Source organism: Scyliorhinus canicula, chromosome 20, assembly GCF_902713615.1.
Source record: "Scyliorhinus canicula chromosome 20, sScyCan1.1, whole genome shotgun sequence".
Lineage (NCBI taxonomy): Eukaryota > Metazoa > Chordata > Chondrichthyes > Carcharhiniformes > Scyliorhinidae > Scyliorhinus > Scyliorhinus canicula.
The window spans coordinates 56,660,411-56,674,036 of NC_052165.1; the positions used below are offsets into that span (position 1 = coordinate 56,660,411).

Below are 13,626 nucleotides of genomic sequence, written 5' to 3' on the forward strand. Positions count from 1 at the left end.
ACAGCCCAAAAATGTGCAGGGTAGGTGGATTGACCATGCTAAATTGCTCCTTAATTGGTCAAATAAAAAAAATAAACATGTACACTGAAAAATTGCATTATTCATATTCCCATCATTTCGCAGTTTGATATAGTTATACATGCAGAATCAATGGAAAGTCATCACCTCCAAGTTGCACACACACCATCCTGGTTTTGACCTATATGTTACCTTTCCTTTTGTCCACCATTTAGAATCCACTTTCCCCTATTGTGGAAGCACCATCATCCACAAGGACTACAGAAGTTCAAGTAGAAAGCCTTCTCAAGGCAAACTAGGGGTATTAGTAATAAAATCCAAACCTTGCGTTGAAAGGATTAATGTTATTTTCTCCCAAAACGATGTCGAGGGCGACACTACATGCTGTCTGTTGAAGTGGGTCATGATGTTTCAAAAGACAATTATACAAATAATTTTGACACATGTACGAGACGTCTCAGGGATGATTTTTCACCAAAGAGCAATCATATAAAACCTATAGGCAGTAGTAGCCAGGCTCATGGCACCGTGGCTAGCTCTGCTGCACAGAAGGGCGGGAAAAAGACTGGCAGGGCTATAGTCATAGGGGATTCAATTGTAAGGGGAGTAGACAGGCATTTCTGTGGTCGAAAACGAGACTCCCGAATGGTATGTTGCCTCCCGGGTGCTCGGGTCAGGGATGTCTCCGATCGGCTGCAGGACATACTGAAGGGGGAGGGTGAACAGCCAGTTGTCGTGGTGCATGTAGGCACCAACGATATAGGTAAAAAAAGGGATGAGGTCCTACAATCAGAATTTAGGGAGTTAGGAGATAAGTTAAAAAGTAGGACCTCAAAGGGAGTAATCTCAGGATTGCTACCAGTGTCACGGGACAGTCAGAGTAGAAATTCAAGAATAGTCAGAATGAATACGTGGCTTGAGAGATGGTGCAGGAGGGAGGGGTTCACATTTTTGGGACATTGGAACCGGTTCTGGGGGCGGTGGGACCATTACAAACCGGATGGTCTACACCTGGGCAGGACTGGAACCAATGTCTTAGGGGGTGCTTTTGCTAACACTGTTGGGGAGGTTTTAAACTAATGTGGCAGGGGGATGGGAACCAGATTAGGAAGTTAGAGGTCAGTAAAGAAGTAGCAACTAAAGCCAGTAAGGTACGAGACAATAAACTCAATGTGACTAAGGGGAAGAGTAGACAGGGAAGAGATGATGAACGCAAAGGTGGTCTGAGGTGCATTTGTTTAAATGCGAGAAGTGTAGCAGGTAAGGCAGATGAACTTAGGGCTTGGATCAGTACCTGGGAATATGATGTTATTGGTATTACTGAGACTTGGTTGAGGGAAGGGCAGGACTGGCAACTGAATATCCCAGGGTATAGATGCTTCAGGAGGGATAGAGAGGGAGGTAGAAGGGGTGGAGGAGTTGCATTACTCGTCAGAGATGATATCACAGCTGTGATTAAGGAGGGCACGATGGAGGATTCGAGCACTGAGGCAATATGGGTGGAGCTGAGAAATAGGAAGGGTGCAGTAACATTGTTGGGACTTTACTACAGGCCTCCCAAAAGCGAGCATGAAGTAGAGGTACAAATATGCAGAGATTATAGAAAAATGTAGGAGCAATAGGGTGGTTATGATGGGAGATTTTAACTTCCCCAACAATTAATGGGATTTGTGTAGTGTTGGAGGCGTAGATGGAGCAGAGTTTGTAAGGAGCATCCAGGAGAGTTTTTTAGAGCAGTATATAAATAGTCCAACTCGGGAAGGGGCCATACTGGACCTGGTATTGGGGAATGATCCCGGCCAGGTGGTTGATGTTTCAGTCGGTGATTACTTTGGGAATAGCGATCACAATTCCGTAAGTTTTAGAATATTCATGGACAAGGACAGGAGGGGTCCGAAAGGAAGAGTACTAAATTGGGGAAAGGCAGAGTATAACAAAATTCGGCAGGAGCTAGGGAATGTGGATTGGGAGCAGCTGTTTAAGGGTAAATCCACATTTGAAATGTGGAAGTCTTTTAAGGAAAGGTTGATTAGAGTGCAGGACAGACATGTTCCTGTGAAAATGAAAGATAGAAATGGCAAGATTAGGGAACCATGGATGACGGGTGAAATTGTGTGACTAGCTAAGATGAAAAAGGAAGCATACATAGGATCGAGGCAACTGAAAACTGATGAAGCTTTGGAGGAATATCGGTAAAGTAGGACAAATCTCAAACGCACAATAAAGAGAGCTAAAAGGGGTCATGAAATATCTTTGGCTAACAGGGTTAAGGAAAATCCCAAAGCATTTTATTCGTATGTAAGGAGCAAGAGGGTAACTACAGAAAGGATTGGCCCACTTAAAGACAAAAGAGGAAATTTATGCGTGGACTCAGAGGAAATGAGTGAGATTCTTAATGAGTACTTTGCATCGGTATTCACGAAGGAGAGGGACAAGACGGACGTTGAGGCTAGAGATGGATGTTTAAATACTCTCGGTCAAGTTGTCATACGGAAGGGGGAAGTTTTGGGTATTCTAAAAGACATTAAGGTGGACAAGTCCCCAGGACCGGATGGGATCTATCCCAGGTTACTGAGGGAAGCGAGGGTCGAAATAGCTGGGGCCTTAACAGATATCTTTGCAGCATCCTTGAGCACGGGTGAGGTCCCGGAGGACTGGAGAATTGCTAATGTTGTCCCTTTGTTTAAGAAGGGTAGCAGGGATAATCCAGGGAATTATAGACCTGTGAGCTTGACGTCAGTGGTAGGCAAACTGTTGGAGAAGATACTGAGGGATAGGATCTATTCACATTTGGAAGAAAATAGACTTATCAGTGATAGGCAGCATGGTTTTGTGCAGGGAAGGTCATGTCTTACAAACCTAATAGAATTCTTTGAGGAAGTGACAAAGTTAATTGATGAGGGAAGGGCTGTAGATGTCGTAAACATGGACTTTAGTAAGGCGTTTGATAAGGTTTCCCATGGCAGGTTGATGGAAAAAGTGAAGTCGTATGGGGTTCAGGGTGTACTAGCTAGATGGATAAAGAACTGGCTGGGCAACAGGAGACAGAGAGTAGTGGTGGAAGGGAGTGTCTCAAAATGGAGAAGGGTGACTAGTGATGTTCCACAGGGATCCGTGCTCGGACCACTGTTGTTTGTGATCTACATAAATGACCTGGAGGAACGTATAGGTGGTCTGATTACCAGGTTTGCAGATGATACTAAGATTGGTGAAGTTGCAGATAGCGAGGAGGACTGTCAGAGAATACAACAAAATATAGATAGATTGGAGAGTTGGGCAGAGAAATGGCAGATGGAGTTCAATCCAGGCAAATGCGAGGTGATGCATTTTGGAAGATCAAATTCAAGAGCGGACTATATGGTCAATGGAAGGGTCTTGGGGAAAATTGATGTGCAGAGAGATCAGGGAGTTCAGGTCCATTGTACCCTGAAGGTGGCAACGCAGGTTGATAGAGTGGTCAAGAAGGCATACAGCATGCTTGCCTTCATCGGACGGGGTATTGAGTACAAGAGTTGGCAGGTCATGTTACAGTTGTATAGGACTTTGTTCCGGCCACATTTGGAATACTGCGTGCAGCTCTGGTCGTCACATTACCAGAAGGATGTGGATGCCTTGGAGAGGGTGCAGAGGAGGTTCACCAGGATGTTGCCTGGTATGGAGGGTGCTAGCTTTGAAGAAAGGTTGAATAGATTAGGATTGTTTTCATTGGAAAGACGGAGGTTGAGGGGGGACCTGATTGAGGTCTACAAAATTATGAGAGGTATGGACAGGGTGGATAGCAACAAGCTTTTCCCAAGAGTGGGGGTGTCAGTTACAAGGGGGTCACGATTTCAAGGTGAGAGGGGGAAAGTTTAAGGGAGATGTGCGTGGAAAGTTTTTTACGCAGAGGGTGGTGGGTGCCTGGAACGCTTTACCAGCGGAGGTGGTAGAGGCGGACACGATAGCATCATTTAAGATGCATCTAGACAGATATATGAACGGGCAGCAACAGAGGGAAGTAGACCTTGGAAAATAGGAGACAGGTTTAGATAAAGGATCTGGATCGGCGCAGGCTGGGAGGGCCGAAGGGCCTGTTCCTGTGCTGTAATTTCCTTTGTTCTTTGTTCTATATGATAAGAGAAGCTGCACTTACCCTTTGCAGTGGGGCCAATAGCATATGAGTAATGTTACTAGACTGGTAACCCAGACATCCACATAAAGCTCCAGAAACACGAGTTCAAATTCCACCATGGCAGCTAGGGCATTTTAATTCAATTAATTAATAAATCTCAACTAAAATCCTAACATTATTAATAACAATCATGAAACTGCTGGATGATCATAAAGGCCCATATAATTTACTAATGTCCTTCAGAGGCTTTCCTTACCTAGTCTGGCCTACATGTAACTACAGGTCCACAGCACCGTGGTTAACTCTTTTCTTTGAAATAGCCTAGCCTAAAGAGGGAAATCAATTATTTCCCCCCTGCTTAAGGTGAAGAGCCCTAGCCGAGGGCCGCTAGGAAGACCCTGAAAGATGTGCTTAAAATGGGTGTAAAACTCAACCCGTTGAAAATCCAAATATAAAAGATACAACAAATACAGAACCATAATAGCAGTACAGCAGTAGACAAATCCTGCCAAAAAGACCTGTACAGAGCAGAGGATGCTGGAAGAGAAAACAACATGTGCAAGTGATATATATTACAACTGTATGGGGAATTATTCACATAAATGTAGACAGGTGTACCCTCCCTGCCAGGATGCACTGAACAAATCCACTTCATTGTGATGTATTTTTGAAGCAGAAGGTGGCACTGCAGGACAGGATGCAAGAAAATCCTCCAAGGGCTGTCGGCAAGGTACCACTGAGTAACCAGCTGCACAGATCAAATTCAACCAGCACAGATGATTAATATGTTTGTGATGTCGTGCAACTTACTGTGGCCAGCTGGTGAACAAAATTGGCACGTGGTCCACTCCCTGGAATGAAAAGAATGATTGAAGTAGGGGGAAGAAAACTGCTTATCCAATAAATGAATGTAACAAACTGAAGTAAAATGCTTTTGAAATCTCTCGATGTGAACCAGTTATAGGACAATTCAGGGCCACTGCTGAGTCAACAACAGAAGGGAAGTGTGCCGCATACTGAAAGGGTCTCACTGCTAATCTATCAGACAGCATCTGAGCCAGTGTTGATTCAAGTCATTAATTCAGTGCCAATAGCCAAACAGATGCCACACATTTCAGTAACAGAACAATGTGTTGAAAATCAGATGGGTACCTGCATCCTTTGCCAAGCTTCACTTTCTGACAATAGGCATCAGCCTCTGCAGATGTCAGAATTGCCTGAGGAACTGTATGAAAGGAGACATTAGCATGGAGCCTTTCCTCCTGGAACAATCTATCAGTGGTAATTGATGAATCCCCTCAATCCCCTACAGCACAGACTGTTAAATTGGCACCAGCATGCGCAGGTAGTGCACAGTTGGACACAAGGCACTCATCTTTCATTTGACTTGCAGAAGTGAAAATGGTTGATAGCGTGTGTTTCAGCAATAATTAACCTGAACACTTTTCTTGCAGACTTGTTTTCAGGAACATACACATTACATAATATTGACCCAAAAAATAGTGCTGATTCATGAATGAGGCATCTTTTAGCATGCCCCTCTAGTTCGCATTTTCTTCTCAACCTTCAGCTTGAAAACCTTTTTGACTTTCAATTTGTTGGAAGTGTGAGTTGATAAAAGAATGGCGAGGTCAATGGGGCACCTGGGCCTTGGTGAATGATGGAACCAACAGTCTCTTTAATGGATGAAATCTGAGGAAAGAGAAAGAAGCATGACAGAGAAGGTCAAGGGTGAATTGGAGTCAAATTAGACAGAAAGAACAGAAACAGAAATAAAGGAGAGAGAAAGTTGGGATTATTAGAGAAAAATGAGACGGAAAAAGTAAGAAAAAAGTTTTAAATTAAGAAACGAACTTCTACCTACTCGATCAAAATTCTACAGTTTTAGTTGTTCTTTTTCTGGAATGGAGAAATTAAGCAGCATTGTAAGAATATAAATATCTTCATTATACGGGCTCTTGTTTCATTAAGTACCAGTCCCAACTTTCTGCGGCAAAACCTATGAGGAGGGTGGTCGTAAGCTTCCCCTTTCACTAAGCTAATGAGATCCAGCAATATTCAGTGACTTGTAACTCATACTGTATCTCTTTCTCGCCAAACTTCTGAATGATTTATGCATGAATAAGAACATGTATTAAACGTTCTGTCATCAGTCATCAGTGGCACGATGGCACAGTGGTTAGCACTGCTGCCTCACAACACCGGGTCTTGGGTTAAATTCTAACCTCAGGTGACTGTGTGGAGTTTGCGCGTTCTCCCTGTGTCTGCGTGGGTTCCTCGGGTGCTCTGGTTTCCTCTCAGTCCAAAGATGTGCAGGTTAGGTGGATTGGCCATGCTAATCTGCCCCTTAGTGTCCAAAGATTAGGTGAGGTTATGGGGGGTTACAGGGATAGGGAGGGCGTGTGGGCCTAGGTAGGGCCCCCTTTCAGGGGGTTGGTGCAGGCTCAATGGGCCAAATGGCCTCCTTCTGCACTGTAGGGATTTCATGATTCTATATTCCCAACAAATTCTGGGCCTACAGACTGATACCTCAACAGTTAGTGGCTGAAACAAGACTTCCGTTTGGCCAAAGATGCTTATCCAGCCAACAGATATTCTGGTTATTCATAAGAAGATAATGTGTTGGAAAACGAAAATACATACACAGAGCAGGGTATTATCAATGTAGAGGTATATACCAGCCTTTAGGACCTTGATTCAAATCTTGGGGTGAAAGATTTACTTCAGGGCCTCATTTCTACAAGAGTTTCTGCAGGTATGTGAAAAGGAAAAGAGTAAGTAAAGTGAGTATTGGTCCTTTGGAGAGTGAGAATAGTAGTTAATAATAGATAATAAGGAAGGCGAAAAAATATTTTACTTCAGGCTTCATTATAGAAGATACAAAAAATGCCAGTAATAGCTATAAATCAGGCGGTGGCATGGAGAGAGGAACTTGGTGGAATTACAATCACTAGGGAAGTAATACTGAGCAAACAGCTGCAGGCTGACAAGTCTCTGGGTCTTGATGGACTTCATCCTAAGGTCTCAAAAGAGGTGGCAAATGTGGTAGTAGATGCATTGGTGCTAATTTTCCAAAATTCTCTAGATTCTGGAAAGGTTCCACCATCCTAGAAAGTAGCAAATGTAACTCTTCCATGCAAGAAGGGAGGCGGAAAACAGGAAACTATAGGTCAGTGAGCTTGACGTCTGTCATGGGAAAGATGTTAGAATCAATCATTGAGGAGGTTAGAGCTAGGCACTTTGAAAACCTCAAGATAATCAGGAAGAGTTAGCATAGTTTTATGCAGAGAAATCATGTTTAACCAATTTATTGGAATTCTTTAAAGGAGCAACAAGCTCTGTGGTATAGGATAGCTGGTAGACATACTGTATTCGATTTTCAGAAGGCATTTGATAAGATGCTATGTAAAAGATTATTTTTGGAAAGTCCATGGTGTAGCGGACAGCATTGTAGCATGGATAGAAGACTGACTGTTTGGAAGAAAACAGTGTATGTATGCATAAATAGATTAATCGACAAGTAAAACCAAAAAAAGGGTAGATTGCAGTGATATTGACCTTGAATAAATGCATATCTTGGTGGCAGTGGCAAAAATGTCAACTCAACTGATGGAAAATCATAGCTACATACTCATGTACTGCCCTTGCTGCTTCATAGCTTGTTGGCGCAGTGTTGCTCTGAAAGACATTTTGATATAATAATGGCTTTCTGACATGGTTTTGGATATCACCGATGGCTGCAAGAGACCCAACTGACATTTGATTTTTTTAAAATACTATTATGCTTTTTTAACTAAATGTGGATCACATTTTCTTAAAGATAGAATTTGGCAACTTTCCTCTTTTCATTTAAAAAAACAAATTTCGAGTACCCAATTCTATTTTTCCAATTAAGGGGCAATTTAGCATGGCTAATTCACCGACCCTGCACATCTTTGGGTTGAGGGGGTGAAACCCACACAGACATGGGGAGAATGCGCAAACTCCACATGGACAGTGATCCGGGGCCGGGATCGAACCTGGGTCCTCGGAGCTGTGAGGCAGAAGTGCTAACCACTGCCCCACCTTGCTGCCCAGCTTTTCTCTTTTCATAATTTTTTTCTCTTCGTTGCAAAAAAGTTGCACTCGGGAATCTTGGGAGAGCCCTCTCGCGGGCTTCCCGGCAACCTCCGCGATTCGCAGGATTCACCCAAGTCCCATGAGGCGTCCCATTCCGCCCAAAAGATGCGGGACCAAATGGCACTCCCATAAGTAGGTCTTAAAAGTACTTAAGAACCTACTCATGCCATGCCCGATAGTGGCGGTCTTCGGGGTTTCAGACCAGCCAGATCTATTCCTGGGGAGGAGGGCGGACGCCCTTGCCTTTGCCTCCCTGATCGCCCGCCGTAGAATCCTGTTCGGCTGGCGGTCAGCAGCACCGCCCAGAGCTGCAGACTGGCTGTCCGACCTCTCGGAATCTCTCCAAATGGAGAAAATCAAATTCGCCATCAGAGGGTCAGACGACGGCTTCCACAGAACGTGGGAGCCATTCATGCAATTGTTCCGGGACCTGTTTGTGGCCAACGTACAAGAGGAAGAATAGTCGGGTGGCCAAGAATCAGGGGAAAATGGACGGGAATCGGGGGAAGGTAGCCGGGGGAGGGGGGGGGGGTTCGTTATGGGGGTTTGACGGCTAGCTAAGGCCCAAAACCAAACTATAAATAAATGCCTATAAACATGTGCCTCGGCCATATTGGGGAATGTAAAATATGTATGCCGGCTAAAGGGGGCAGCCACAATTGTTATTATGAAGATGCTTACCTGTAAATATACATGTTAATTTTTGCGTGTTTTTTTTTTCTTCTCTAATGATTTGTAATATGTTGTATATAAAATATGAAAACTCAATAAAAAAACATTAAAAAAAAAAGAACCTACTCACCCGGGATACACTGGTGTCCCTCGATTCTCTGGCCTCCCCAGGGAGCCTGCAGCCGGCAACCAATCAGTGCCAAGAATGTGCACCAGGCGGAATGGCACCCGGGGGCTCTCCTGAGCCATCAGAGACCCTGGGTGATGAGGGATAGTGTAGGGTGGCCCCTGGCCCTCCCCTGGAACGTGGCCACCTTGGCACTGCCCAGCTGGTACCCTGCCAAGCTGGCTGGAGCACTGCCTGGGTGCCAGTGCCCAGGTACCAGGGTGCCACTGCCAAGGGCCAGGGCCTGAGGGGGACCATGCCCATGAAAGTAGGATGGACGGGGTGGGGGGGGGGGGGGGGGGGTCGGGTACAGCACAGGTAAGTAGTGGCCTCTGGGAGATTGGGGGTTGGAGGTTTTCAGAAGGGGGTTCTGGAAGGGAGGGAGTTCTGGAAGGAGGCTTGGGGGAGTGTCTGAAGAGGGGGGCCTCCAGGGACCCCATTGCGGGCTCTCCTCATTTCGGTGGTGTGGGGTAGTGCCCAAGTGTGTGGGGGGGTGACAATGCCAATGGGTGGGTAGTGTGGGGGACCCACAAGCTCACTTAGAGATTGTGTCACCCTTTCAAAATGGTGGCCAGATCTCTGAGTTCAGTGCTAAAAAAAATTCTAAGTGTGTGCTCAACCGTTGAGGATCTCTCCAGGGTCCAAAAAAGTGACTGTCATTGAATAGCGGTGGTGAACTCACCGGCAGAGCCAGCGGGAACCTCCCTGATAAACCCGCCACAAATAAACTTCGAAATGTTTTGGGAGAATCGCGTCCCATACGTCAAGCCTTTATGTTTTAATTGGAGAGGATGTTTCAAGATTGCACCCAGCTCTCTATGTGTTAACAAGGTGAAGGCTAGTGAATATGGAATGTTGCCGACTGCATTGTTGTTAAACTGTTTTATTTGCATTTTCAGACATCAATGAGTGTACCAATGCTGTTCTGCCCTGCCAGCCAGGCTACACCTGTATCAACAATATTGGCTCATACAACTGTAAGCGCAATGTTGTTAATTGTGGCCGAGGTTATCATCTCTCTGTGGATGGATCACATTGCGTGGGTGAGTTGCACAATTTCTAACTTTAACATTCACTGATTTGTTGATAGAACCGACATCTACCAAGGAAAGAGGAAAGGCTCGAGACAGGTGGGTCTTTCACCTTGGAAAATAAATAGCTAAGAGATGATCTTATAGTGATACATGATAAAGTTAGTTCCAGAATAGTCATCCAAGTTACAATTTGAGAAATGGCAAAGGAACAAGGGACGGAGCTAATAGAAGGGAAAATTATGATTTGTATTGTAAAACTGTTCTTCACACCAAGTGTTGTCATTGTTCCTGGATGTACCCCCCAAACTTCTCCAAGCAATGCTGTCAGAGTTTTCAGATATGTTGTACCCTTACATTATCTCCCGAAATCTTTCCATCTCCTCATTTGTGTCATCTCCTTTTTAAGCCATCTGAAATTCCCATATCTACTATAATAATTTCCATCAATTCCTAACTTCTCTTAATAAGATCAGAAGAAATAGGAGCTGGAGTAGGCCACTTCGCCTATCTAGCCTGCTCTGCCATTCAGTAAGATCCGATTGTGACCTTAAGTCCATTTTCCTGTCTGCCCTCATAACCCTTGACTCACTTGTTGATAAAAATTCTGTCTAACTCCATCTTATATATATTCAACTACCCATGCTCCATTGCTCTCTTTGGAAGGAAATTCCAAACACTAATACCCCTGTAGAGAAGAAATTCCTCATCATGCCCATATTAAATGGGATGTCCTACCTTGTAACATTATGTAGAATGTCTAGAATATAAACGGTTAATGTAATATCATAATTGACCACTAGATGGAGCTAGATGCAGAACTATATAAAGCACTGACTCTCAGGCTTCTGGGAGAAGGCTGGAGAGAGTGCAGAGGAGAGGTCTAGAGAGTGCAGAGTACAGTTACAGACAGAGTGTAGAGACTAGTGCTAGTAGAGTGTAGATTGTAGATTACTAGATTATTGCTTACTCCAGGAATAAGTGGTCTAGCTTTAATAAGTAGTGTAATAAATGTTAGCTTTGTTATTGAACTTAGCTTCTGTGGTCTTTGTGAACACTACGACTTCCATCTTGATAATAAGAATCACAAAGAACACTACATATATCTTAAACTATGTCCCCTAGTTCTAGATTCCCCCACAAGGAGAAACATCGTTACCCAACATGTGCACGATCAAACACCCTCAGAATCTTATATGTTTTTGTAAGATTGCCTCTCATTCTTTGAAACTCCAATGAGTTTTGGCCCAACCTGCACAAACTTTCCTCATAAAACAACCACTTTATCCCAGGAATTATCCCAGTGAACCTTCTGTTAATTGCTTCCAATGCATCTTTAAAGTGAGGAGACCAAAACTGCATGAAGGGCCATACTGCATCCCTCCTCTGGTCCTATTCTTCCTCCTCCAGAATGTGCTGAGATGGGTGGCCGTTGGATTACCCATTCGACTTGTGTACGCAAAGTTCACTTACCCTTTAGCCAATATCAACAGTTGACAGATTTCGGAATGAGTGAAAAGCAGCAGTTGTAAAACTCAAGGACACTGAAACTGAAACACTTAAATCCAGGGTGAACATACAAATTCCATGAAGAACTTTTCAGAAACAGGATTGAAAATGGCCATGTGGTCTATTCATCTTCTTTATATTGGCATTGAGCTTCAGCAGTGCCGTTTATGCACTAAGACCACATTATGGGGCAAGATTCTCGTAGTATTTTTGAGACCTCCATGAGTCTTAATCTTTTGCTAACATTAAACCTTGAGCTGAACTGGTCTCCATCAGGATAAAAATCTTTTTGGCCCTTCCTTGGACAAAAATGGAGTGAGTTCCCGTTCAAATAGAAAACCTTCATAATCCCTTACATCTCTATTTACATAGAGCATACAGTGCAGAAGGAGGCCATTCAGCCCATCGAGTCTGCACCGACCCACTCAAGCCCCCACCTCCACCCTATCCCCGTTACCCAGTAACCCCTCCTAACCTTTTTTGGTCACTAAGGGCAATTTATCACGGCCAATCCACCTAGCCCGCACATCTTTGGACTGTGGGAGGAAACTGGAGCACCCGGAGGAAATCCACGCACACACGGGGAGAACGTGCAGACTCCGCACAGACAGTGACCCAGCAGGGAATCGGACCTGGGACCCTGGCACTGTGAAGCCACAGTGTTAATCACTTGTGCTGCCGTGCTGCCCACATAATATACGAGATGGCATCAGTTTCTCACAAGCTTCACTTCCGAGTGCACCATCCTCTGGAGAAACACTAGTCATGCTCACTAAAGCTACTGGGTTAAACTCTCTGCATCGAGCTGCGGAGAATCCAGCGGTGTGAAGAAAACAGGATCGGCGCCGGGCACCGACTCATTTCCAATGCTCCAGCTCCCCCGTTGGCGTCAGGATTAAGGTTTGTGCCCTGCGCTAGCGGGAGGGTGCAGATGGGTCATTACGACCCATTTGCATCCACTTAATGGGCCGGGCACTGTATTTTCCAGGCCCGGATGATTCTTCTGTCCTCTGGGACAGGAATCATGTGGTGAGAATCATTACTGGTCCTGACAAATGTGTGCCTGGCATGGTGGACCTCGCGGTGGGCCAAGGGGGTAACACTTCAAGAGAGGTGCCCCCAAAGTCCACCCAAAGGCCACCCACTTCCCCCCCCCCAAAGCAAGACCTGTCAAGCCCACGCCCACCTGACCCCTGCCAGAGACCCCTAAATAAGGAGACTCCCAGAGAACTCATAAATAAAGAACCCCCCGCCAGAAACCCCCTAAATAAAGAGACCCCCCAGAATATGGAGAATCCCCCCCCCCCAGATCCCCCAGAATATGGAGACCCCTTCCACAGACCCCCCAGAATATGGAGGCTTCCCACAGACCTCCCCAGAAAAGAGACCCCTGTGATAGCCCCCAGAAAAGAGATCCCTGTCTAGAAGCTCGGGAGCAGTCCAGACAGAGGCAGTGAAAATAATCATTGCTTTAACACTCACCTGGGAAAAACACGCTGGCTCAGACAGAGGAAGCACTACCTGTCAATTTCTAGAAAGAGAAAGCCAGTCAGCTGTGTTTAAATGCCCTCAGATCCCTGATCTGCAAGCCATTCATTCATTTCTCTTTGATATTGATTTTACCTGGCTATGATTGACAGCTTCCACACGCCAGCTGTTCCATTCATCTTACTTCACTGTTGAGTCACTCTGTAGTGCTCGAACTGCAATGTTAATAAACATCAAGCTTTGATTGACAGATCCTGGACCACTTCAAACAGCATTAAGTGCTTTCCAATTATCTAACTTGATACAGCATAGAACATAGAACGATACAGCGCAGTACAGGCCCTTCGGCCCACAATGTTGCACCGACATGGGAAGTCAAAATCTAAAGGCCATCTAACCTACACTATGCCATTATCATCCATATGCTTATCCAATAAACTTTTAAATGCCCTCAATGTTGGCGAGTTCACTACTGTTGCAGGTAGGGCATTCCATGACCTCACCACTCTTTG

The 13,626-nt window shown here is 44.9% G+C and overlaps 1 protein-coding gene across 1 annotated transcript in view; it reads left to right on the top strand.

Moving 5' to 3' along the window:
- The window catches only part of fbln1 (fibulin 1), a 231,426-nt gene that overhangs the window by 88,842 nt on the left and 128,958 nt on the right, over positions 1–13,626 (top strand). Inside the window, 1 exon segment of the mRNA XM_038780632.1 lies at positions 9,986–10,129. Coding sequence (XP_038636560.1) covers positions 9,986–10,129 — 144 coding nt within the window.